Source organism: Fundulus heteroclitus, chromosome 11 (assembly GCF_011125445.2).
Source record: "Fundulus heteroclitus isolate FHET01 chromosome 11, MU-UCD_Fhet_4.1, whole genome shotgun sequence".
Classification (NCBI taxonomy): Eukaryota; Metazoa; Chordata; class Actinopteri; order Cyprinodontiformes; family Fundulidae; genus Fundulus; species Fundulus heteroclitus.
In genome coordinates this window covers 22,018,243-22,045,947 of record NC_046371.1, presented here as the reverse complement: position 1 = coordinate 22,045,947, position 27,705 = coordinate 22,018,243, and the positions used below count along the sequence as shown (strand labels likewise).

The 27,705-nt window shown below is 39.1% G+C and overlaps 1 protein-coding gene across 11 annotated transcripts in view; it reads left to right on the top strand.

The window, feature by feature from the left end:
• nrxn2a (neurexin 2a) overlaps window positions 1–24,634 on the top strand; it is a 231,587-nt gene extending 206,953 nt beyond the window's left edge. For 4 of the 11 annotated variants that reach the window (XM_012855275.3, XM_021312143.2, XM_036143133.1 and 1 more), the window contains 5 exons: window positions 4,737–4,908; window positions 9,679–9,768; window positions 11,631–11,959; window positions 19,449–19,533; window positions 22,096–24,634. In XM_012855275.3, the coding sequence (XP_012710729.2) occupies window positions 4,737–4,908; window positions 9,679–9,768; window positions 11,631–11,959; window positions 19,449–19,533; window positions 22,096–22,898 (1,479 nt within the window). In that variant the 3' untranslated portion in view covers window positions 22,899–24,634. The remainder of the gene's footprint in view (window positions 1–4,736; window positions 4,909–9,678; window positions 9,769–11,630; window positions 11,960–19,448; window positions 19,534–22,095) is intronic. The other 7 variants (XM_012855273.3, XM_012855274.3, XM_036143136.1 and 4 more) reach the window with 4 other exon arrangements.
• Window positions 24,635–27,705: the final 3,071 nt, after the last annotated feature.

Here is a 27,705-nt window from a genome sequence, read left to right as displayed (position 1 = left end):
TGACGGATATGCTCCTGAATGTATTATCTGGGGAGCAGGGGTAGTTCAGATTCATATCAAAAACTTTTACGCTTAATTTAATTTAACATATTTATCTTTTACAAAACATTGTATTCAATTCATTCATCCATCTTAGTGGAGTGGAGGTGGAGGGCTGGTGCCTGTCACTAGCTGTCAATTAGCGAGAGGCGGGGCAGCCGCCAGTCAATCACAGGGCAGCACAGAGACACGCAGGACAAACAAGCATGAGCACATTCACTCAGATCCAAGACAAGCGTGTCTTTTAACTGAGATATCGAGTGAATTTTGTTCCAATATTGTGGCAACCAAAGAACATATTTTGTAAATGGAAATCAGAAAAAAATGCAATCCAGAAATTAAACTTTGCAGTAACTTTGGTGTTTTATTTTTTTTAAATGAAATGGGTTTTTTTTACAGCTTTTTATTTTTTCAAAAAAAATGCACAAATTTTTACAGATTTTATATTTTCAATTATTTTTCAAATTTCTCTTTTTCAGATTGAGTTTTTTGAACTGCAATATTTTCAAATTGCGTTTTACAAATCACATTCTCTTCACTTCTCGCTCTTGACTCGCAGGTTGACCGATAAAAAAGTTAACGTCCATGCAGACCAATAGAAATGCGTCGCTCCAGAGGAAAGCCCGCCCCCAGAAGTGAAGAGAATGTGCTCTGTAAAACGCAATTTCAAAAGAATGCCATTCGTAAAACTCTATCTGAAAAACAGGAATTTGAAGAAGAAAATTTTAAATATTAAATTTGTAAAAAAAAAAAAAATTAATTATGAACATTAGATAAAAGAATTGTTTGATCAAATAAAATCTGTCTAAACACCAAAGTTACTTTTAAAACCGTTTTTTGATTAAGAACTTTTTCAAAGTTTCACCTTTTTTTTTATTATTTCCATTTACAAAACGTGTTTTTTTGCTTGCAACAATATTCAGAACCAAACTGAGGTAGCAAGGAGTAACCAGAGAAAAGCCACACTTGCTACTCAATGCAAGACGACAACAAGCCAGGATTCAAACCCTCAGAGCTCATGTGATCTGAGAAGTATGTTGATCAGCGGTTTGTAATAAAGATAATAACAAGCTGAGAATGCTAGGCAACAACTGGACTTGTATCGAAAGCACTGATTGCATTTGAATAGTGCACATGAGAATTGAGACGCTGAACTCAGCCCTGGGAGAAATACTTCACAGGTGCTGCAGTAAATGAGACGCCAGTCCTCGTAGCTTCCACACTCCCTGCCACATGATCTGAATGCTTACATGACCAGTGATATTGGTGGATTGCCTCGTGTGATGTGACAGGACAAAGGGATTCTTGATGGGAGTATGTGGCTGAATCTTTATTGCAGAACTACGATGAGGAAAAGACGTTTGACTTTAGTCACACTTGCAAGCCGCAAACAGGGCCAAAGACTTGACTTGGACTCGTTGTAAAAGCTCAAGGCTTTGCTCAGACTTGTGGTTTGAGACTTGAGTCTGATGAACAGATTTTATCTCATAACCAGGAGTAAAATCAAGCCAGTATGTAAGCTGCAGCTCTGACAGGCAATACATATTTTACTGTGAAGGGGAGCGTTAAATGTACTAGCCAGTGGCATCTGCAGACTATAAACAATCCTCCTGTTTGCTGTAGCTTCATAATATAATCCACAGAGATCGCTCTGTGCTTAAGCACTGTATTAAATGACATTAGTTTCGTTCAAACAAAGAATCCGCCTAACTTACCTAGGACATCTTGTTCTCTCACCTCGTAAAATGGTTGCTGTTTAGGCTCGACAGCAGAGGTTTTAAAAATAGATTTAGGACACAGTACACTAATAATCTTGAAATCTGCTGACTCAGTGGGAGGAGAAGAAAACCCTCCAAAGACATCGTACTGTATTATCTGGTTAAGGAGAGCCATGTGAGCAGCAATGAAATGGTATTAACTAGTTACATCATTACGAAAACCAAAAACAAGTATTTTGGTTGATTTATTTAAAAAAAAGATCAATATTAACAGTTTTCATCTTTTTCTTATATTTTTCTTTTTATTATGAATTCTTTTATACATTTTCATAATAGGTTAAAGCAACTCAAAACATTTGATTTGCACTTTGAATCAAATCATTCAAATAATAATAACATAAAAATAACAGTTTAATGTTCATGTATTAACTGTGGCCTAAGGACAACCTACATAAACGGATCGTTATAGGGCAAACTAAATGGCATGTATTTGATGAGAAAATTTTTATTTCAGCTGTTAACGAGTTGAGGCATGACTTGAGGGGGGGGGGGGAGGGGGGGTGGGGGAGGGGGGGATAGTTGCAATGGCTCATTCTTGGGTAAATTAAATTAGGAACACATATGTTCAACAATCAGGAAACAACCCGGTCATTTACAGAGTTCAGTCTCCCTGGGGTCATTGTTATGATGCTACGCTAAATGTGAACCAGTAGCTGCGAACCATTAAAAGCAGGCAGTATCTGAAAGTCTTGGCTGATGGACCAAACGCACCCCTCACAACAAACGCCTCACTTCCAACCTTAGACTGTCACTTCTATGTTTTACAGTCCTGTTCTTTAGTAGCATCACTCAAAACAGACAAGCTTAGAAACAGAGTCCTCCTTCAGCTAGCTCGTACCGTCAAAAAACGGGACAGAGAAACCAGATGTATCGTGCGTTCTGCTGCTATACCAACCGTTCATTTGTCAACATTATGGTAACCCAAGAGGGCCAAAACAAGAACAATAAAAACTCAGATGATCTACACTTACTTGTTGTTTTTGCAATTTAAGTGTAACTCAAGTCTCGGTCCCAACCCTACATTTTTCTTTTCTATTATAAACTTTAAATCATTAAAGAAACACTCAAAGTATCTGAGAAGATTTCTGAAATTAAGACTAAATGCGTCAGAATAATTCTTTTTTTCAATTTGTTTCAAAAGGCTATAAGAATGATTTTATGATTGGGGGGGCGAGACTGAAGCGCCAATCTTTCAGATTTTACATCACATAATAGCAGCCATCATCGAGGCTACAAAAGCAAAGAAAAAAGAACAATTTGGTGTACTTGCCAGGTTTTTAAAATATTTTATTCATTAATGCAATTTTGGGTGTAGGAGCAATGAGTTATAATTAACGGTGTATGTCAGGAACTTTCTTTTTTAAAAGAAAGGGTAAGCTCAGTCTTAGTCACATAACGGTTCTGAGGCCTGTCAAGTTTATCAACTTAATGTGGCACGCAGGAGCAGCCGTTTCCAGGGTTTCATTTCTGTAAAGCACCACTCGATGTCAGTGTTTGTTTACCATCTATTCTCAAGCAATAGGCGTAATTTCTGCTGGATTCAAGATTTTTTTAAATAAAACCTTAAGAACTTTGTTCTTATTAACGCTGAGACAAAAATAATTTGAAATGAAACAAAAATCAATCCGTTGCATTCTTCATCATTTTTCGTAGTTTCATCAAAGCTCAGACATTGCAAATTAAATGCCGGGGTTAACTGCTCCCTCTGGTGTACATGGCATTTTTGTCCTAATGTCCCCTACAACAACCGCTGCCACCATGACTTGCATTTCCAAAGACTTGAGAGTGCAAAAGCCAAAGAGGCGCAGAGACCACACACCGTTTCTCTTCCAATTTTTCCTATTAGCAGTACCCAAAGGCGTTAGATTAAGAAGCAGCTCTGACCTTTGAGGAAGGTTTGTTGGTTGGACTTGGGAAAGACTGAAAGGCAGAGAAGCTAGTCAACCAAAATAGAAACAGCAGGATTCTGTCAAGACTGATCAAAATCAGGAAACCTGAGCTGACTCTGAAGGGGAACTTTCCCTGAACTCTGAAGAAAAAGCTGAGCATATTGTTCATATTGAAAAAGATCTGGTATTTTGCTTGAACAATCTTTTTAACTCTTTGTAGTATCTCAATTTCTAACTGTGTATGTAAAAGATTAGTAAATTAACTTAAAAAAAGCAAAGCAAGAAAAAAAAAATGAATTTGGCTTTTTCAAACTGAGAGCTACTTCATTGGTACTGTGTTATATAAATGGCTACCTGTACTGAATTTTGAACTAAAGAGTAAGAGCTCACCTTAACGTCATGTGATATAAAACATGTTTCTAACGCTTTTAAATCTAGGTAAATACAGGTATCATTAAAAAAGGAAGAGCAACTGAATAAAACAGCATTTTAAATGAAGATCATTTGAGGGTCATTTTTTTAACAGGCTTGAGGGCACCACATAGGGTCCTTGGGCTCTACCTGGTGCCCGCGGGGACCGTGTTGGAGCACCCTGGACTAGACGATACACAGCATTAAAACAAGACCATAGCAATAATTTTGGGATAACCAAGAGCGCCCTTTTTCACAAACATTTCAAGACTCATGAACTGCCTGTAGAATAATCCTATTAAACGGTCTACCCAAACTTTGAGTAATTCATATCCAAATTTTACATTTGACTTGTTCTAAGATGGCCCAGAAATATATGTTTATTTGAAAAGAGTTAAGAAACTAGTTCTTCAGGTCGGGGGGGGGAGGGGGGGGCGCACACTGGCAGTTTTTAGCGCTGTTGCCTTGCAGCAAGAAGGTTCTTGGTTTAAGCCTGGGGTCTTTCTGCGTGAAGTTTGCATGTTCTTCCACTGTACGTGTGCATTCTCTCTCGGTGCTTTGGCAAGCCCCCCGACCTAATTTGCTTAATTCCTTACCTTTTTTTTTTTTTTGTCTGCAGGATCAAGGAAAAGTGGGCGTCATCTTTAACGTGGGAACAGATGACATCACAATTGACGAGCCCGCCGCCATTGTAAACGATGGCAAGTACCATGTTGTGCGCTTCACACGCAGCGGTGGCAATGCCACTCTCCAGGTGGACAACCATCCAGTCATTGAGCGGTACCCACCAGGTAAGGCTAGTGAGCTCACACGTTAAAGTGAACTGTGAGATTATCCGAATAGGAACAGCATGGAGGGTTTTTTCTGTTAGCATCAGATGATTGCAAGTGTCTGTCTACTGAAAATGTAATTTTTGTTCATTGGCCAATTTTGTAAATATAATCACCTCTGCAAATTATTAAATTTGCACACACTTCCCACATTAAGCTACCTTACAGAATTTCAGGGTCGGATTTTTAAGTAAAGGAATCTAATTATTTTTAATTGGTTGGTGTTTTTCTTGCAAACACGCACACGTAACCTATTTGGGGACCAACAGGAATTTAAGAACGTTCTACAAGATGAAAAGCCAAACGTGACATTCGTTTACAAACTTTTAAGCTAAAGAATAATCTAATCAAATGAGAGAGTTGTCATTGTGCAAAAGTAATTGCGATAGTTTAGTTAGTTTTGAATCCATCAAGATAGTTCCATTATATTAGTGCCATTGGATGCGAAAGCGTCGATTCAGTCAGAGTAGAGAAACAGCACACATAATGAGAAACCAACCTCCATAAATGTAAGCTACACGTAGACCTCAAAAATGGTATAAAAACCCCTTAGATTATGTGATCATGGCTGCCTGGGCTTTAACCTGCTCTGAAGCAATCAAGTAATTAACATCATTCAGCACAGGTGCACAAGCTGGCGGAGCGAAAGGAAAGCAAGTCCCCTCTCTGCCTCCAGCTGGTGCTCCATGCACACACGCACACAGATTTTCCACAGTTGTACAGAAATCAGAACTGTATAATATGGATGGCCATGTGTGCACCTCTTTTTTTTTTTTTTTTTTTTTTGTCAGCTCCCACTCGGTAATCAGTGGTTTTGAAACATTAGCCAAAACTAAATGCCTGAAGTGCACTGGAGCAATCAAAAGGAAGGCTATGTTACTTAAAAAAAAGGGAGTGTGCAACTTGTGCCGTAGGTGACATTTATGACTATTATAGAGCATTGTGGGTCATTTTTGACTTCAAATTGAACAACATGAAGTAATGATAACGTAAAACATCAACAATGCTGGTGTGTCTGGTGCCACTCAAAGGGCTTAAAACGTTTTCAGCTTTTATCACTTTGTTTAATCCTGATGAAACAAACTCATTCACACTCTCGCTGTCTCACGTTCTGATGTTATCTGTGCTCCCGTGTTTTTCCGAAGAATTTATCTTTTATAGTATAATTCTTGTCATAGATGTTTTATTTATTTTTTGTGCTTGCATGTGGTACACAGAGAGCTAAAGTCCCGTTTCTCTTCTGTCTCCCGTTTTTTCCCCTTTCTTCCAAATGCTTACATATATTCGGTGGTTCATCTGGAGCCAAATACTGTAGAGAGGACAAACACAAAAAAACTGGTGTATTATTTCTCCGTGTTTCATTCGTTGTTCAGAATTTCATTACATCTTCCATATAGGTTTTCGTTTTAATGAAAATGCTGACATTATCTCTTTAGCTTGCTCAGTAAATCACTCACTTTATCACCCACTGTTTATGCAAAATTATCATCCAATTGAAAGTGTATGATTTATTCATTGCATTTTAACATTGTTTTCCATCCCAACGCAAATAAAGTTTCCAGCAGGCTCAATTTAATTAGAATAGACAAAACTGTATTTATTCAAGTCTGGAAAGTCAAAAAGCGATGGGACAAACACATTACTCATACTGCAGGCCAGTAAAGCTAATGACTGCCAGAAATGCAAAGTAAGTACAAATGTATGGTGGCATTCTGGAAGCTAGGAAGTGGGAAAGAAAACGCTGTAGCATGTGATTAGCAGGAAGCTGCGTTTGGATAAAGAGACTGAAGAGGATCTAAAAATTGATTCTTCTAAAGGTTTTTATTGGCGTATGAACTCGGAGCAACTCCTGATGAAACAAATGGATGCACCTACTTCTGGATCGTTAATGAAGACAGAGTGTGAAATCAAGACAGGCCCACTTTGTCATGTTTGTGCTGGTAATTGTAGGACCAGACAAGAGCCACGAAGCCGCATGATAAAGTGAAGAACGATTTAATAAATAAAAATGGTAACTTACTGGGGTAATCAGGCTTCAATACAGACAGGTAGCAAAAGGCAAACTGGCAACTAAGGAGAGGAACATGTGGTTTAAACAGAGGAGAAGAACAGATAGGAAAGAAGGAGGGCAGGTGAAGGCAATCAATCAATAATTAAGGCTGACAGGTGCAAACAATGAAAGTGAAGGAGGAATGATGACAGGGCAGACTGGGAGGAAACAGAAATCTAACAGAAACTACTAACCAGATCCCAAGGTGAAACAGTAAAGAATAAATAACTAAAGAAAACATGATCCAAAAATAACAGAACCCACCACAAGCACCCAAAGATCATGACAAACACACAGGTTGATGATAGTACGGAGATAAAGTTCTAAACATGCTAAATCCTAGAAAATGTTCTGTTCTGCAGATAAGAAGACTGTTCGGTCCATGAGTCACTGTCATCCATAACATCAGACAACAAAAAGGCCTTAAAAGATAACAGATACTGAGTTGGACCTTTCCACTTCCCTCATCTCATATGAATCCAGTTGATGGATTCATATCAAACCTGGCAACTCGTAGAACAGCATCAAGAGCTGGGCTACCCAGCTCTAGTCCTCAAGAGCAGGCATCCTGCAAGTTTTAGGAGTTTTGTAGCTACAGTACAAATAATCCAACTGTTGGGTTACAACAGCATATGATACATTTCTGTATTGGACTGATAATAAACAATCAGGTTGATTCAGGTTTGTTGACTGAGGAAAACACAAAACAAACCATAGGACTGGCCATAGAGGACTGACTTTAAGATACTACTCATCCAAGAATTTTAACTTTTAGTTCAGTGTCTAAAAAATTTACAGATTCTTTAGATCATGACGGCTTATGGCAGCAATTAAATACCTTTGAAAAGCAAACAATTTCTTTATTGATAAGTAGGTACTTATTTGTGACATTTAGGGATGTCCCAATCGGGACTTCTTGTCCTCCCTGATGACAGTCTGTGTCGTTTCAGAATAGGTATTTGCCAATAACAATACCATACCTACACCAAATTAAAATCTATGCTATGTGTGGTTTTGGAAACACACATAGCATGTAAAACATTTCATCAGTGTTACATGGTTGACATTATTATTTTGATTGTGTCCCGCATAATTCAATCCACAGTGATGCTCAGGACTCTGCAGTCTCTGTTTTCCTAGACAGCGACAGATATTTTGTCCCAACGCGAGTTTCTGCAAGACAGACACAACAGATACAGGGGCAAAAGAACCTCGTGAGCTGTTCCTGCTTATGATTTTTTTTTTTCCCGCAGAATATTCCAAGGCTAATACTGATGCTAGCATATGGCTGTGTTTTTATTGATTAATTAATTGTTTAATTTCCAATTCATGCGTTTGTAGTTAATCATTTGCAGACTTGACTTAATGAACAGTCCCACCCCCCCACCCCTTCATAGCCTTAAACTTTGCTTTGAACATTATAAAATGTTATTATTAGTGTTTCAGCTGCTTTCTGCTCAGCTTTTCTCCACTTTAAGAGCTGTTTGAACAGATGAACAAGAAAGGAACATCACTCTGAAGGGTAATGATACTGGTTTGTTAGAAAAAATTCAGACTGGTTAGATCAGCAAAACAGTATGTGCTGCTCATAATATAGTTGTGCTTATAATATAACTGTGGCTTCTAGGACACTAGTAATCCAGCAAACAAAAAACATTGTTTATCGGTATTTGGGAAAATATTATCTTGGTAACAATTGTGGTAAATCAATAAAACAATCAAATCTAATTGGTATTTGCAATCTGTGAAAAGTTATTTTCTAGTGAGCATTCAGTATCAAACTCAATGCACATAGTTAGCAGTAATATTGTGCTACTAGTATGTAACTTTTTTTTTTGCATATTTGATTGTTTGTGGCACAGACTGTTTGCAGTGACAGATGCATTGCTAAAAAATATATATATAACAAAATATCAGAGGTTTTTCAGTCCACATCACTCATTCGTCAATGGTACCTCAACAACAGCAGGGATCTGGGTGTAGGTTTAGACCAGGACCCCTATATTGATTGTTTAAAAAATATCTTATTAGAGAACCTGAGCTGATACCTAGGATCTGGATCTTTGGACAGACCGAACATATTTTTTCACCGTGCAGGTTTGAATTCAATAGCACTTTAAATTTGCTTTAAGTGTTCTATTGATTAAGTAATAAAAATAATCTAAATGACTGACGGTTGCTGATAATTGTGCATGCAATGAAAATATACTGTGGAACAGAAGAGGCCTGAGACTTTAGCTCTCTGTACTGACTGGGGTTTCAAATTTGTTTCTGCACTCTACTGCCTAATTGCATGGGGTTTTTCTGATTGTCTCTATTAAGTCATTAAGATGTTATGTATTTCTTGTGTCTGCCTAAATTAACCTCTATTTGCATAAAATGATTTTGCTGTAATTGATCTCTGACGTAAGGTTATGCTTTGCCTAAATAAATAGCTAAATCACACTAACTAGTGTAGTGAATTATAAATAGCCTAAACATTTCTCTAATTAGCTATTTAAGAATGTAATTCACAATAACTAGACGGCTCTAAGTTTGGCATACCTTTTGTTTTAACTCACAGCTGGATGGAAAACTGCCAACTTGTTAACCCTGTTAGCCCTTAGGACATTGTTGCTAACCATGTGATCTTTCAGCTTGCAGACTTTAACCTTTAACCTGTCTCTCCAAATTCTTTGAAGGACACTATGATAATGAACGACTGGCTATTGCTAGACAAAGAATCCCGTACAGACTTGGTCGGGTAGTTGACGAGTGGATAAACGATAAAGGTAAAAAATTATTAGATGAATTAACCCTAGAAATAACTAGTAAATAACCTTTCCCCCGATAAGAGGTGCAGCGCCACAACACAAGGATGACAAGGATCCAGCTAGCCTCGCTCTGATTTCTATTCAAATTGGATCTTCTATTGGCAGTGAATTTGGACGGCCTCTATTTCTTTCAAATTAAGTACATCTTGATGCTTGACAGGATTTCAGCTCTGCTATTTATTTTGTATCCTTACACCTTGTGGAGATGCTGCACCTTAAACATTTTAAAATAAATTAATCAAAGCTCATAACCCTTGTCTAACCCTCCTTTCATCCCTTTTAACCGGTGTGTATAAATAGATGATGTGTCTAATTATTAAACATAAAACGTCATTAAAATGTTGTATAACCTTTTCAGTAACCCCCCAGTGAAACTAACCTGTGATATAAATGTCTTTCATAACACCAAAACCTTTTAAACCATAACTTCTGGATGTGATCAGACCGATGAAATTGTTCTCCCTTTACTTTCTCCATGTGACCTTGTATTTCCTCATGTTGTTCCCGCAGTCACACCAAACTCCCACGCTAAGTATATTTTACCACAACACAGTGGCCCTGACAGGCTGTTTAAATACAGCAGTTCACTGTTTGCAGCCATTAGCTTTGCTAATAAGCATTCTCCCAAGTTAGACCCATTACTGCGGTCCTGTGATGTAACACTGCTTAGCAGTAAGGCTGCTGATGTTGCGGTGGGCTATCATTGCCCCTCTCAGGGGGGGGGGGGTGGACACAGCTGGATGTGTGGAAACCCCTTTGCAAAGCAGGTTTTAAGACCTAATGGCTGAAAGGGTCAGTGGGAGGAGAGGTGCTTAACGTCACATAGTAAGAAGCCTGCTGGATGGGAGATTTAAATTCTTAAAAACCTAAAAACAAACTGTCACAACATACAGTGCTGTGAAAAAGTGTTTACCCCCTTAAACAATTTTCTTCTGTGTTTGCTCATTTGTCATATTTACATGTTCCAGATTATCAAACTGATTTTAATATCACACAAAGATGACCTAAGTGAATACATAAAAGAAGCGGGTTTTGTACCATGATTTCATTTATTTAAAGAAAAAAGGCCATCTTAACCACACTGGCATTATGTGAAAAAGTAATTACCGCCTTGTTTTAAAACAAGGGGTGCCTGAGTTCACATCCAGGCCTGATTACTTCCAGATATGGAGGATCAAGAAATCACTTGAATAGAACCTGTCTAAAAACAGGATGTATGCTAATATTGTATCTCAAAAAGCAACATGCCATGCATCAATCTAAAGAGCTCCAAGACTAGAGGAGAAACAAAGTAATTGACATCTATCAGTCTGGAAAGAGTTAAACAGCCATTTCTAAGGCGTTGAGACTCCAGCAAACCACCTATTTTCCAAGAACTGTAGAAAATATGGAACAATAGAAAACCTTGCCAGACTTAGGGTTGGTGTTAAGTGTTTATAAAAAAGCAAACACACAAAAAATTCCCTAAGGAGGCCAATACTTTTTTCACATCCTCACAAAATTGACTCTAAAGCTGAGAGATTAATAATTACATTAGTCCTTTTCCCACAGAGAGCTCAGTTGTATTTTAAAAAGTCTGAGATGTCTAAAATGACAAACAAGCTTTAATTCTCATGCACTAAGTTTAAAGTCAACGTCATAAACATCCCTTCTAAAGATAACATCGAAATAAACCTCTTTTAAAACTGTGATAATGTCTATAACCCTTAAAGCTCACCTGGTTCAAATGCTTTACCTGTAGAAAACCGCTCTCTGACTTTGTCGTGTCTGCTTTCATTTTTTCCTGCCTTTTCTTCATCCATGTCCCCGCCTAACATTAGGGAGACAACTGACCATCTTTAACAGCCAGGCAGCCATTAAAATAGGCGGCTCCGACAAGGGCCGGCCCTTCCAGGGTCAGATCTCTGGGCTGTACTACAACGGCCTTCAGGTGCTCAAACTGGCGGCGGAAAACGACCCGAGCGTCCAGGTGGAGGGGAACCTGCGCCTGGTTGGGGACTCGCTCTCCGCGCTGACTACAGACACCACCTCAGTGACGCCGCTGGCTGTGTCCGACATGTCCACCACGATTATGGAAACCACTACCACCATGGCTACCACCACCACCCGCCGGCAGCGATCCCCCAGCTTGAGGGAGAGCATCTCAAAGGTTGGGCAGTTTAAAGAATGATTTTAGAAGAATTGAGGGATAATTTCATAAGAACAGGAACGTAATTAGCCCCTGAATTACATGGTCATTTTCTATTTTCTCAGAGGGCCAAACTTGTTTCAAAATGGCTTAGCTTCTATTTTAAAATGTAATGGGCTCTTGTCTGTGTGGCTCTGGTTTAGCTTTTTATTGGTTCTTAGAATTACTGGTTTATTCTGTTTTTATGTTCAGTATCTGTGTGGAGGTTGTATGGCACCAAGATTAGCTAAGAAAACATAAAAATATAATAATCTTTAGACTGAACTTACCCTTGGACAAAATGCTGAATAAAATTACACTGTATCACAGTATTTCCGCAAAGAAATCAAGCAAATATAACATGATATTTTTTTTTTTAAACAGAAAAGCAACAATTCTTCCTATTTCTGCTAAAACAGAACATTGTTCTGTATTAATTAGCACAGTTATAATTATGTTATTTTTAACAGTTATTTACAGTGATTAACTTGATTGATTCAGCTAATGGTATGTTAAAAATAAAGAAAAATAAACTCTGATGAATATGTTAATATTAGTTAATGAATTAGTCAAGCTATTTACTTGGTTTGGATCACACAGTTAGCTACCATGGATTTAAATGATCGTCACACCCCTATTTGAAATGCAACGTGTTTGTTATGTAGAAAAATAAGACAATTTGTTGTGACATTCATCCTGTATAATGCAACTAAAAAGCAATCCGTTAGAAGGAAAACTACAAAAGCTGCAATAGCCTGTTTGCATGAGGGTGTACACCCTCAAGCTGATACTTTGTTGATAAACTTTACGATTCAGTTTCATCATTCACTTTTGAGTTTACACCTGCCATAACTGTATAGTCATTCTGATTAACATAAAATTAAGTTTAGGTATCTATGTTAGTGTCATGATTTGTCTACGTGAACCCGAACAGAGCACGCACACACAGAGCTTATTCTATTGCAGCTTATTGAAAGTAATGAGTAGGATGATGATGACCAGAGTTGGTAACCGGACTGGAGATGATGGGTGCAGGAGCAGGTTGACTGGAAGAAACTGGAGAGAGTGCTAGGAGATGCTGGGCGGCTGTCAGACCAGAGTTGCAGAGCGAGACAGTTCTTAGGGTGTAGGACTGCTGGAGCACAGGGTAGCAGGCAGTTCAGGAACAGAGCAGAGAACAAACCTGGAGCACAGGGGCTGCAGTAAATCCAGCAGCTAGCAGAGGCTTACTTGAGGCACAGAGGAGGTAGGAAACCCAGCAGCTAGCAGAGGCTTACTTGAGGCACAGAGGTGGCAAGAAATCCAGCAGCTAGCAGAGGCTTACTTGAGGCACAGAGGTGGCAAGAAATCCAGCAGCTAGCAGAGGCTTACTTGAGGCACAGAGGTGGCAAGAAATCCAGCAACAAAACAGGGAACAAACCAGGCTGACAGACGTGGAGTGAGTGGTAACTGATGAGAACAGGACTAGAGAGGCGTGGTGTTGGTAGAAACTGAAGACGAGCCGGTGGGAAAGAGAAGACTGAAGGAGGCTTTTGTAGGGAGGCTGGCAGGTGGATTGAGTTCTGACTAATTAGAGCCTAACAGGTGTGACTGATTGCTGTGTGAGAGGAGGAGAAACTGAAAAATAACAGGGAAAAAAGCCAGACCAAAACTAAACCATGACAGTTAGATTTTCCTAATATTTACTTTCTGCACCCTTTAGCTAAAGCCATAGTTTGTGTGGCTTTAGCTAAAGGGTGCAAAGGATAGGCTACAAGCAACAAAAGGTTCGGAAAGGATCTCTTTGTAAAAAGGTATTAGTCAGGAAAAGGTTACACAATACTGTACAGTTCTATAAGGTTGAACTTCTGTATACAAATGTAATTTGTTTCAACAGGCAGTTTATGTGTTGAAAATGCCTATTTCAACATGTTTCCTCGTTAAAAAAACAGTTTAAAGAATACCTTCCAACCCACCCCCACCCCCATGAACAGCATTAATAATCATATTTCCTGCCTAATAAGGTGATTTATTCAATAATACAATGTTGCTAAAAACATTGAATGGTGAAATAATGATGAAATGATAAATAAGAGTAAAGGACAATATGTCTCAGGGACACCTGCCTGTTTGACACATTTGAGAGTTTTTTTTCATTGCTTTGGATTAAAGATAGATAGATAGATAGATAGATAGATAGATAGATAGATAGATAGATAGATAGATAGATAGATAGATAGATAGATAGATAGATAGATAGATAGATAGATAGATAGATAGATAGATAGATAGATAGATAGATAGATAGATAGATGGATGAGTGGCCAGTAACCACTCACATTTACTCAGTTACATTTACTTGAGTAACTTTTTGAACAAAATATACTTCTGGGAGTAGTTTTACTGCACCATACTTACCTTTACTTGTGTAAATATTATGAAGAAGTATCACTACTCTAACTTGAGTAAAATGTCTGGCTGCTCTATCTACTATGAGTGACTTTACTGAATAAAGAAACTTGTTACAACAAAAAATGCACCAGCGACACACTTCTACAGTTTATATTAAGGTGAGACTTCTTATTTGTACACAAGCTTTGTTGTTTTAATGGTATTTTCCATCTGCTGACCTCATCAAGCCATTTACAGGTCAAGTAACCACAGTAAACAGTAGCTATTGTTATTGGAAATACTTTGCACTGTGCCAACCTACTGTAAATACATTAACTGCTTGGTTTCATAAGTTTTATGTTGAAAACCATTGTTTAGAAAATGTTTTCTTCTGCCTGAATTTGTTACTTTGTAATTGTTGTTGTTTGTAAAAGTTTTATGTTTTTCGCTCAAATGCCAGAATTTGTACATAATTTAATATTTTTGCCGGATTAAATCAGTTGTTATATTACAATTGCATCCTGCGATGCTTCGCCTTCACTCACTTCACTTCACTCACTTCACTTCACTCTCTGTACCAAAGAATGAATCTTTGGTACGGAGGATTTGATGTCATAAGGTGGTACCCATCGTTCACCGGGTGTTTCAACCAATAACTACAAAACCCTCCCGATGGTGGGCCGGCAGTGGTGGCCAAGTCACTGCCAATCTTCTCCTCCTGGCTTCCAGCTCAACTCCTGAGCTAAGGAGTAGCATTGCAAAAAGAGTAACCTTGAAAACGTTACCGCTCTTCCCAAAAGAACAACATACCTTTGGTGCTATATAGTTTTTCAATGCTCTGGCTGGAGTTCAGAACTAAATCTGGCTAAAGATCTGTGGGGTCACTTAAGCCCTTTTTATACTAACTTCATTTTGCCCGGCTCTACTCGTCACCTCCCGCTTAGCGAGCATTTCCATTACAGCTTTCTTCCTACCTGGCTGTCATTGTTCAGCCCTGCTCAGCAGTAGAGACGATCACAGCTGACTAGGGCCAAAAGGCAACTTGAACAGACTGCTGTTCACTGATTGGCCAGGGTTAAATTAAAGAACGACAACATTAATATTAAGGACTACCATGAACGGAGTGGGTCAAACCAAAATCTAATTTGACTATTTATAAACCATGAACCATGCCTGAAGGAAACAAAAGAAAAGAAAAAAGGACACCTCCACTTTCTATATGCAGACAGCTGCACTGTATTTTATAGCCGCTTTGCGGGCAGCGCCTCTCTAGATCTAACTCAAAGAACAATCAGCACAGCCCCAATATCCAATATCCAACTTATGAAAGTGATTTCACTGCTGTCAAAGGTCCACGGTTTTGCTCTTTAAAGTCCTTATTGTTGTTCTGGGCAGGGCTGAGACAAAAATGTCCTCATAAAGCTCTAGATTTGAACTGCGTAAGGCAAACTTTGGAGCAGATCAGACAGTTTCGTCTCCCCTCTCCGCTTCTGTTACCCACTTCTCTCTGGCTATATCGTTGAAAATCAAGTAAAGTAGAGCCAGCCAAGTGGAGTTGAGCAGATAGAGCTATAGAGGGCTGTAGACAAGAGATGTTCTTCCCCTCTGGTAGATCTGAGAATAAATGTTGATATGTGGGATGTAGACGGACTTTTAACAAATATGAAAAAAATGCTGAAATTGTATCAGAAATTGCTCAACAAAGTACTGGTTAACAGCTGTATGAACCGATACAGCTATTGTAATAACAGATCTTTTTATTTAATTTTTTACCATTTTTTTCTCTAAAAGATTTGTGTTTCAGTTGAACTTTATAGTGTATAGGTCACAACAGAGGTGGAAAAGGAGATCTCTTAAAAACAACTACTGTTATCCAAGAAATTTATACTTGTATGTGATAATATATTTAGATATACAGAAAACCAAAAGAGAGCCTTTACACCAGTAACATAAAGATATTATAGATTCTTTACATTACTTCTCTTATCTGAGCTCTTAGTCGGAGGGGTCTTTTTCATGTATTATTGATACACATGCATCGAAATGGAAAATAGAAAACCAAGATCATAAGTTTCAAATTCACGTCTGAGGAGAGCTTTGTGCTCAAAAAAACTAAAAACCTTTGACAGTGGCCAGCAGGTTTCAAGATCTCTCAAACGCCAATAAAAGGGCACGATCCCACAAACAAAGGGAAATCAGATAATAGATTAGACCCCTTGGTTTGTCTTTACACTTGCAAAGGCCATGACATTTTAGAACAATGAGCCTTGGCTCCTTAAGTTTGAAAATTTCCTTACTGAGCCAACAAAAAAAAAAACACTTGTAATTTTGTTCGATGTTGCCTTGAAGACAACCATTATAAAGATGTACTCATAAATTATAAACGCCCTCATTCGTGCTCTCATGGCATGAACCAGTATGAGATTCTCATAACATTTTAATCTTAAGTGAAAATACCTCGGTTTTGCTATGTCCTGATATTAACCCAAACATTTTAAACAAAAACCAAACCAAGATCAAAATGATCAATCCTGCTAAAACAATAAAAGAGATTTCACTTAGAGGACTCTAAAACATAGAGGTTGATAAACTGAAAATGTTAGCAGCTTTAATGTTTATATGAGTAGTGTAAAAGCCAGGAACTCTTATACTTGCTTTGCATCCTGATGTAGCTAATTGATTTTAAAAAAGGGCACAGAAACCCATGATCCAGCCACCGGTGCTTTTCTCCATCTAAATTTAATGGCTTTTTCCATTACTTTTGTTTATTGCGCTGACAGATACTGAGAGAGAATAATGACAGAAGCACAAAGCAATGCAAAGTAAATCCATTTCATAAGGATTCATCTGGTAAATCTTGATCTGGGTTTCATGCATTTTCTTTGAAGGTGTTTAATAATGCCTGATTTACTACCACTATATAGTGTTGAGCAGTGAGAATAAGAAATAACTCAATGCTCATTGGCTTTGCATGACAGGAAACACATTAAAACACGTCAAAAATATCTCCGCAGTCAGCACTCCGAAGGGAGTGATGTTTCTTGCAAGCGTTGGTAAGAACATCCCTGTGCGCCTAATACCCATATTTTTGTTTTCACAAATAGATTAAAGGTATTATAAATTAAAGCTGAATTTTGAGGAATCTATTATCAGCTTTATATAATTTAGTCCAAAGTTGAATTGGCTTTGTATGCTTGTTTGTTTGCTTGCCTGTTTAAAAAGTGAGCTTGACGCTACAAAGAAAAAAACCTATTCTACATGCTTTCTTATGTGGATTTTACAAATAGGATAAAGGTTTCATAAATCTCAAATTGTTTTAAACAATCCTTTTCAGTACAGAATAATCCTGTTCAAATCTGACCAATTTTATATTTTGAATTAGAGGTGACCAAAAGTAATCCAGAATGTTTTTTGTTTTTTTTTAAATAACGAAATAACCCTCAGTGGCTTTAGCACTGAACATGTAGGCTCGTATTTTCTTATGGTGCTCAGTGCTCCAAACTTTTTTGAAGATGAATCAGCATGACTTTGTTTTTCCCCGAGCATCTGTGCCACTCCTGATGTAATGATGCCCTGGGTGGTGAGCCATATCACACATATTAGAGACCACTACTGCAAACACATGAATGATGAAATCTCCAAAACACACAAACATAAAAAAACAGGTGCAACACGAACAACGTGCAAAAGAAAAATGCTGCAATAAAAAACTAATTTTGGAAGCTGGGCAAAAAAACAACAAAAATAATTAACAGAATAAGGACAGCATTAAGCAAAAAACAACGCAACTTCCAAAAACATCTGCAAGTACATCTGATGATGTATGCTATTATATGAGATCCTGCCATGAGTTTAGAAAAGACATGAATGAAAACGTGTCATTTCTTTCTTCCCTACAACTTTCTTCTGCGCATCATGTTAATGCTTTTACTGAAGGTCTGGTTCCACCTCAGTTGGTGATTGACTCCCTCTAGTGGTCTGGCGCACCTCTGTCGGCTTTTCTTTTTGTTTGTTTTTTTGTTTGTTTGTTTGTTTGTTTATTTTTTCCATAACTTACTTTTGCGTTTACTACTTGCATCATTTTTGTCATGGTTATGACATAGAAAAGACAATGTCTAAACAATGAGAAAATGTGGTTGCCAGTGAAAGGTGAAAATATTTCCACATAAAATATGATAAAAACTATTATCTTTAATTGTCATATTGACTTTGTACGTTCAAATGAAATGTGTCTTCTGCATTCAATCCATGCCTTAGGGAGCAGGGGGTTGCCACAGGGTGGTGCCTTGGGAGCATTCTGGGGCTAAGGGTCTGGCTTGGAGATCAAGAGTTGCAGTCTGTGGGATTTGAACTGGGGAACTTGCAGTTTTCCCAGGACACAAATGTCCTGCTCTAACCACCACTCCCCCCATCCCCCTGTCCATCCCTGTCCTCTAACCATAAAGTCAGTGGACATATTTTGCAGGACAGGGTGTGTGTCTTGCAGTGTCTGCAGCTCTAGCTGGATATACTTGGTTTTAACTGTAGTTAGTCTATTTTAGCCATGAACAATTAAATATGTTGTTTCTATCTAATTTTTTGAAGGAATACCCCACCATACCCTCTTTCATCCACTTTTTTTTTTTAGTTCTTGTCAGCACACCCAATGGTTTAAAAAGACAGTCCTCCTCCAGCTGTTCTGTTTAGCTTAAAGCAAGTCGTGTGTTGTTGGGGTTTTTTTTGTAACAATTCATGTGATGTAATATTTCAAAAAACAAATAATTCACAATACAATAGAAACACTTAAATGACATTTAACCTACCGGGAATGGATCAGTAATGTTTATTCTTTGTTTGCACACACAGTGCATGAAAACCGCCAGAAGGGTAAAAGGATAAAGAGCAGCTGCATGCGTGTTCATTTTGAACATACGCTCTTACTGGATTTGCTCCAAGCAAAAGACAAAAAAAAAAAAAAACACACACTAAAAAACTACTGTGGCTGAGCACTGTGTTCTGCAGATATTCCTCAAATAGAACAGCCAGACAGAAAACAAGCTCCTGAAAAACAATCTAGACGGATGTGTTAATTGTTCATTCACTTTGTTGTTGTTTTTGTCAGCCCCAGAGCTCTGATGATATTCTGGTGGCATCAGCCGAGTGTCCAAGTGACGATGAGGACCTGGAAGAGTGTGAACCTGGAACAGGTGGGTAGCCTATGGGAAAACCAGGGGAACATCTTGCTGCGCTGCTCTCCGACTCCTGCAGAGGACTGTTAATGGACAAAGTGTGTCGGCTTCATCATTGTTTTTCCAAAACAGTCGAAATCTCGCTTCATGTATCTGCTCCTCTTTCCACCGCTTGCTCAAACAGCTGTCCTCGTTTTGATTGTCACCACAGGCTCATCTAATTTTTATCCATCATGGATGCGTGTGCAAATCGCACAGTTGGACTGAATTAATGAAAATGAGTGAGGAAAATTAAGAGCGCGCCGCAGTAATTAAGACAGGATGACAGTAGATCAGGTCTGTGACAGTTACAAGCTCTGAAACTCAAGAATGAGTCTGACCTTATTATGGGTGCCTCCATTATTAATTTGACCTTATCAGAATTGTTTGTTGCTGGCTGGCTCTGCAAGGTGTGACTCAAATGATAATGATGAAAGGGAATGGAGACACCATAAATATCTGCGCAACTCTGCAAATACAAATGCTCTCTCAGATAAATAGATAGATAGATAGATAGATAGATAGATAGATAGATAGATAGATAGATAGATAGATAGATAGATAGATAGATAGATAGATAGATAGATAGATAGATAGATAGATAGATAGATAGATAGATATCCAGCCTTAAGATCTGTATATTTTTCCTTTCAACAATAACAATCTGTCTTCTTGTCATTCCTGAGTTTCTGCCTACAGATGTGCACACTACAGCACGGCCATTTGATTTTGTTGCACGTTCATCCATTTGTCATGTGATCCTCATTCAGCTGTACCCTCTTAAGAGTCCTCGTCTGTTGTTTGTGCCTGCATGTGACCTGTTTCAGTTTTTTGGAGGTATTTCCTTTACTGTATCTCTTCATGTTATTCAAGATTTCTCCTTTACATACCGAGGAATCACACCTTTAAGAGCTGTATATACAATGCCTTGCAAAAATATTCATAAATGCTTAAAGTTTTTCCCCATTTTATGATTCTAAGTATCAATTCTAACGTATTTTTTTTAGGATTTTAAATGACAAACCACAGCCAAACCCTAACCCTGTTGACAGATTGTCCCATCTCAGCTGTGAATCTCTGCAGCTCCTCCAGAGTCACCATGGGCCTCATGGCTGTCCTTGGAAGTTTACAGTTATGCCATGCTCTTTCCATTTTCAGATGATAGATTAAACACTGCGCAGTGAATCCTGGGATGTTATTTCATAACCTAAATCCTGGTTTACTCTTATTACATGAGGTCTGTGCAGCCATATTCCATAATTTTGGCTACCTCGCCCCAAAATAAAGCCAAACGTTTCCGCTCCATGCATTTCACAGTTAGGAAGAAAATTCCTAACTGTGACTCGGCACATGAAGATTATCCTGATCAGAAAGTTTTTTTATAATTCTTGGAAGAGAGTTAGAGATTTTAAAATGTTGGAAACAACTGTGTTTTCTACTTCTACCTGTAGTGGGTGTAGTATGCTTGGCGTAGGAGAACATAGCTGCCCTCTAAAGTCTAGGAGAATAGTTACGGAGCAGAAATGTTGATGACGTTGTGGCCGCATGTCTCATTTCTGCACAGAATGTACGTACGTCAAGCATAAACCAGCCTTAACCCTGCTTTGGGCTACACTAAAACTACCTTGTGTGCTCTTCTGACTTCCTGGTGCTCTTGTTTTCACTAATATCCCCAAAGTAATGTCTAAAGCCTTCAAAGAGCAGCTGTAATTATAGTGAGAGTAAATTACACACAGTTGCACTCAATTTGCCAAATAGGTGATTTCTGAAGGTATTTTTTCTCACTGGATTGTAGGAGTATCCGGGAATACATAAAAGCACCCCAAACTCTACAGAATTTTGATTCTGAAAAAAATTGAAACCATGTATTTCCACTTCACAAATATCATAAATTCTTGATAAGATACTATAAACATTGTGGTTGTAATTTGACAGTATGTGTAAAGGTATAGAACTCTCTGTTTAGTTCTACACATTATGAATCTATGGAATGCTCCCATCAAATAGGATCAGGGAAAGGAAAGACGTTCAGCAGGACTTTCTGAGCTGATTGGACGAAGCGACACCTAATGCCCGCCTACCAACATTTGGCCTTAGCAATAGCCAATCACAGTATCAAATGAAAATGTAAGCAGCAGGCGCCGTGAGAAACCACACCAAGTCACGGTGGTTCAACACACCTCTTGCTGTTCTTCTTTCAAAGATGAAATTGTGGAGTCTTGACTAAACAGGTGTGATAGCAGCAGCTACACCTTAAACAATAATGCTGCAATGTGATTGGCCGACCCCTTTTGAAACGGTTCTCAAACAGTTGAGGCGGGAGCGGGACAAGATGGATTCTTATATGTTTGTGAACACACAAATGCTCCTATAATTAAGTTTGCAGGCAAGGTTAAAAAGGTTCAAAGAGTATAAATACTTTTGCATGGCAATGTATTATAACAATGTCAGTGATAAACCATCTGACATTAGCCCACATGTAACTGTTTGATCAGACCTGTTCTAATTTGGGATGCCTTACCTCTTCTCTTTCCTTTCTAGGAGGTGAATTAGTGTTGCCTATTATTACAGTGGATTCCCTTGAGCCCCCATCTATCGCCACCCGTTACCCCGTCATTCCTCCTCCTCCCACCCTCCTCTCCCCGCTTGAAACCACCAAAGAGTCCCTGATCCTCCTCCCTCATCCCTCCTGCCCCCCGGACCAGGAGGACTGCGGTGACCCTGTGGATGTCTCGGCCTTCGGCTCGGGGGAGATGACGGAATCCGACGATGAGGACTTTTACAAAAAGAACTCCCCCATGGTCACTGACAGGACAGTCCTTCCTCCACCTCCCGCCGCCGGTGACGGTGGAGTCCAGAAATCCCGCCCTTTACCTCCTTTTGTTCCCACAACCAATCCTAACCAGCTCCACATTCCCGCAGGCAAAATGAACACCCGCGACCAGGTGCTTCTGCCCCCTGCTCCCCCATCCTCCCGTAACACACCAGGACTAACGTACCCCCCCAATTTTCCCCATGTGCCCACAGCCAATCCCACAGCTTCTGATGAAAAGAACCAACCAGGCGCCGTGGAGGTCATCAGAGAATCCAGTAGCACCACGGGGATGGTGGTCGGCATCGTGGCCGCCGCGGCTCTTTGCATCCTCATCCTCCTCTATGCCATGTACAAGTACCGCAACCGGGATGAGGGCTCCTACCCGGCAGACCAGGGCCACACTTTTGCCAACAATTCCACCGTGGAGGGCAACGGAGCAGTGGTCAAAGACAAAAGCACAGCCACCTCCTCTGTGGCGAAGGGCATCACAAAGGGCAAAAAGAACAAAGACAAGGAATACTATGTCTGAAACTAAAGAAGGAGAGTTGGCAGAGGCGGAGGTGAGGTGGACTGAGACTTGAGGATGAGAGAGGATGCGCTGTTTTCCTTCGTTCTGTTTTTTTATTTGTTTTTTTGGCTACCTGAATTCATCAGGTACCTGGAAAAGCACCCACTCCACTGGGAAATATCCACTCAAAGCAAATATAGATTGGTTTCCCCCAAAAGGTCAAGGATGCCCAGTTCCCCAGCGGTGTTAAATTCCCTGTCAGTGACACGAGATCTAACGCATCCTCTGTGTCATAACACTCTGTATTCACCATCTCTTTGTTGGTGTGCGATTTTTATTTCATGTTTTTAACTTAGCTAGAAAAGAGAATATCCACTTAGGCTTTGTACATAGCATGGATATGGTACTGTGAAGAAAGTGCTGAGAACATCCAGTTTCTTTGGACTTCTTTGTAATTCCCTATCCTGAGTCTCAATGTCCCCCCCCCCATTATGATATATGAGGCAGAACAGACCAGTTATTGAATTTTTATGGTAGATGAGCAGTGAGCACCCCAGCAGTCATCCTGAGCGCACTCGAAGAGAAAGCCCTTTTCACTTGCAAAAGACATCACAATGGCAGCCTTCGTGTTACGTTACGTGTTTTTTTATTTAACTACCCCGATCGCTCTGCCTCCTTCCAACCACATGAGATGGGATTATTTCCGCCGATGGATAGCTGTACTGTAAAGCGAGCCAGGACATCTAGCGCTGTCTGAAAGTGGACATGAAATCGCCCTCCATACCTCCACGCCGCGGTCCTCGAGTGTTTCGGTCAGATGAATCGGAGGTAATATTTGTGTGAGACAATGAAGTCGGTCACCCATGAAAGGGGATTAAATGAGAACGAGTGAAAGTATTTCTCTACGAACACTGCTTGTGTGTACTGTACATATAGAGGTTAGCAGACTGAGCAAAGAAGATCAAAACAAGCACATCCAGGATTGTTGGTCAAGCACCCACAGCTGTTTTCATCAACACCTCCAAACTGTCGCAGTCCGAACGGAGCGCCGAGACGCTCAGAATCCCGTTTTTTTCGAAGAGCGTTTCGGAGAAAGGCCGGTCCACTCACAACTTTTTTCTTTCCACTATACTGTCATTGGAAATTTTAAAAGCACACAGAAAACTGAAGCATATCTCTGAGACATAAGATAATCCTTGTAAAGCAGCCAAACTTATTTTTTTTGTTTTCTATCAGTTATCAAAAAGACTATTCTATGGGATGAATAATTAAATTTGTGAATTGTAATATTTCGGTGTATCTTGTTACCACTCCTCTTAACACATCAAGTTTTAGATTGCTTTCTACTTTAATCCGGACAATAAATAAATAAATAAATAAATAAAATAAGCACACTCTTCTGACAGCTGCAAATATCTCTTTGTTTCCCCCCCCCCCCCACATTGTTTGCCATTCAGATTATGCAGAGGAAACAGAGGGATGGAACAAATCAATGTTTTATTTTGTTGTGCTTTTTATATGTGCTGAATCTCAATGAATCTGATGATATAACCACTTTTATTTTCAGTTATCTATTCATGCTGTGTAATTTCTTTTTTTTTTTTTTATGAAAGTGCCATTCAATGTGAGCAGCTCAGCGCTCAGAAAATATACCATTCCTCACTCATTGCTATTGTATAGTGTTCATGTGAAATGGATCTTAATATGTGTACAGAACGTGGATAAAGATGAAAATACACTTGATTATATACTTTGTACACACCTGTGTCGTGTGATGCTTGGTGACTTAAACTGTTTGTTGACACACTCACACAGCTAATTCAGTTCATTTAAATTCAGAAATTATAAATACTCATTACACAGAGCGAGGTAAATGCCAAGGGTTTATGTCTGTTCATTTTGATAATTATGGCTTCCAGCTAATGGAAACCTAAAATTCTGTTTCTCAAAAAGTAATTAATACAGAAATGTCAGCCCACTGAACAGTACTTCCATGCACTGGTTGTCAGCTCCCGCCAAACTCTCAAACATTTTTTTTGCACTTTTTTTCCTTCCAGCTTACTTAGCAATGACCTTTTGTGGATTTCCCTCCTTGTGTCCATGACTTTCAGCTGGTAACCTTTTTGTGTTAAAGATACTTGTTCTGTTTTATCTAACCATAATCCCTAACCCTGTTTTTATTAGCTGGAAGCCAAGATGATCAGTTATTGGAAATATACATGTGAAAAAAATATATCAATCAGAGTTCAATGAATCTATATAACATAAAGGGTACACTCTTTTTAATTGAATTACTAGCATAAATTAACCTTTTCAAAATGTTCTAGTTGACTAACATGCGCCTGTACATTGCAAACATTCACAAAGACAATGGTATAGTTATGAGATTAAGACTATCCTGGGTAAGCGAAGGCAGACTACAATGAGGAATCCATTATTTATAAGAAAATGAGGATGAGTTTTTGAAATCTGAGCAGTGGCTTTTAGCCCGGGGCCCTAGTCTATTAGTGGATGTTAAGGTCACCAGAGGTTGCCCTTAGCCAGGTTTCAGCCCATGATCTTTTAGTCTTCACGATCCAATGACCAAACAATCCAGCTTGCAAGAGGACACGCCGACATCAACATAAAGAAAATGGAGAATGAGAAGCTCAAGAAAGACTAAGGTCTCAACAAGGAAGTAGACAAGTTGTGGAAAGTCAAGACTTCAGTGGGGCAGATGTCATCAATGCTGTAATCACTAAACTATGAGAGCGTCTTCAGCAGATTCTTGATCATTTATTTCAATTTAAGGTTGTCCTGATGCCAAGAAAGCGTTGTTAATCCTTTCCATATATATAATCATTTGCCACTTTATTATGCACACATGCTATTTATTTAGCACAAATGGTGAATCAACCAATCACACGACAGCAGCTTAACGTCTAATAGGCTTCTAGACATGGTTAGGATGAGTTGTTGAAGTTCAAGCTGAGCATCAGGGAAAGAAAGGGTAAATAAGTCATATTTAATGCTTGTTCATGTCAGATGCTCTGAACTAAGTATTTCCCAGCTGATTTGCTTGGATTTTTGTTTTATTATAGACAACCATGCCTTTAGTTTATAGAGAAATGTCTAAGAAAATGTGCAGTGATTGGCAGATGTGTAGATAAGAAGCATTGTTGATGTCAGAAGTGAGAGGAGAATGCCCAGACAAATTTAAGATGATAGAAATACAGCAGTACCCCCAAATAGCCACTCCTTACGAGCAGGGTACACAGAATAGCATCTCTAAACGCAAACCACGTCTATCCTGGAAGCACATGGGCTACAGCAGCAAAACATTATACCTAGTGCCACTTGTATGGCCTAATAACAGGAAACTGAGGCTACAATTCACAGAGGCTCACCAAAATAGGAAAATGACACAATAGACATGCATTGCCTTAGCCACCATTTATGTAGCAGGGTCATAATTTGACAATAAGAGCATAAAGGTATTGATCCATGCTGCCTTTTAACAACAGTTCAGGCTGGTGGATGTGGTGTAACACTGTGCTAGCTGAGCTTTGTAAAAATACCACAACCTCACTGAGGATTGTTGCTGACCATCTCGGTTACTTCCTGCAGGATAATGCACCATGCGACCATCCTCAAATCATCTCAAACTTATTTTTCTGAACTTGACAATGAGTTCACTGTGGTACGATGAACTCCTCGGTCACCAGATCTCCATCCTACACAGCACCTTTGGGGTGTGGTGGAGCAGGAGATTCACATCTCGCATGTAAAGCCAACAAATCTGCTGGAACTATGTGATACCCTCGTGTCATGGACCAGGATCTCGGAGGAATGTTTCCAACACCTTGTTAGATAGGTGCCACAAAGAATTAAGACAGTCCTGAGGTCAAAGGATGGTCCAAGCCTGGTACTAGCAAGCTGTATAGAAAACATCTACATAAAGCAAACAATTAGGGCAGAAAATGTATCCGATTTTTCTCTAACCTCTCTTTTTATTTTTGTACCTACTCGAATACACTACTTTGAAAAGAAATCGTTACTGATTTAACCTACAAGGGCCACACTACATTAACAAGATAAGTTAACACGTTTAGCATGAAGAAGCAGCCTTTTCTCCACAAATGGTCAAGAAAAGTGTGTCTTACACTTGAGTTTCATCATTTTCTCTCTCATGCTTTGCTCTTGCTCTGTCTCTCTCTGCTTTGGAGGCTGCATAATTCTGTAGAGGACAGTATAGTCAGGATATTAAACATTCATTATAAAACAGAAGGATGCATTTTTGTAGTTGAAACAGGATGTCTTTATCTAAATTTGTCCAATTTTGTACTTTTAAGTCCAAATGTGACAAAAGCTTAATCCGGCTGACTTGTTTGTCTGGGATGATGATTCACTACACATCGTGATAAATTCAGGACTCATGTTTCCACGAGCACGAGTCCGACCCAGATGGCCAATTCTTCCTTTGAGGAGAAGTGTCAACACGTTAGGCTCAGTTTAAATGAGCCAGTTCCTGAATAGTTCCCGGATTTGTTCAGGTTTGGGCTCCATGAATTGCTCACACCCGGTGGATTTCATCACATTTGGTCTTGTAGAGTGCCATAAGTCTGTTTCTTGTTTAAGCACCTCCTCTCAGTGTGCTTGGTTCTACTCAGGGGAGAGATTTGAATCATAATTGGATCAATGTTATTTCCTCTGGCCTGAAGAGAACCCATTTTTGTTACCCAGGGACCTTATATTAGAGGAGTCAACACAATCATCTGCCATACTAGTATATCATCATTTCATAATTTCAGGCTGCCAAGTATAGAGAAGGATGGAAAAGAACTGTGTC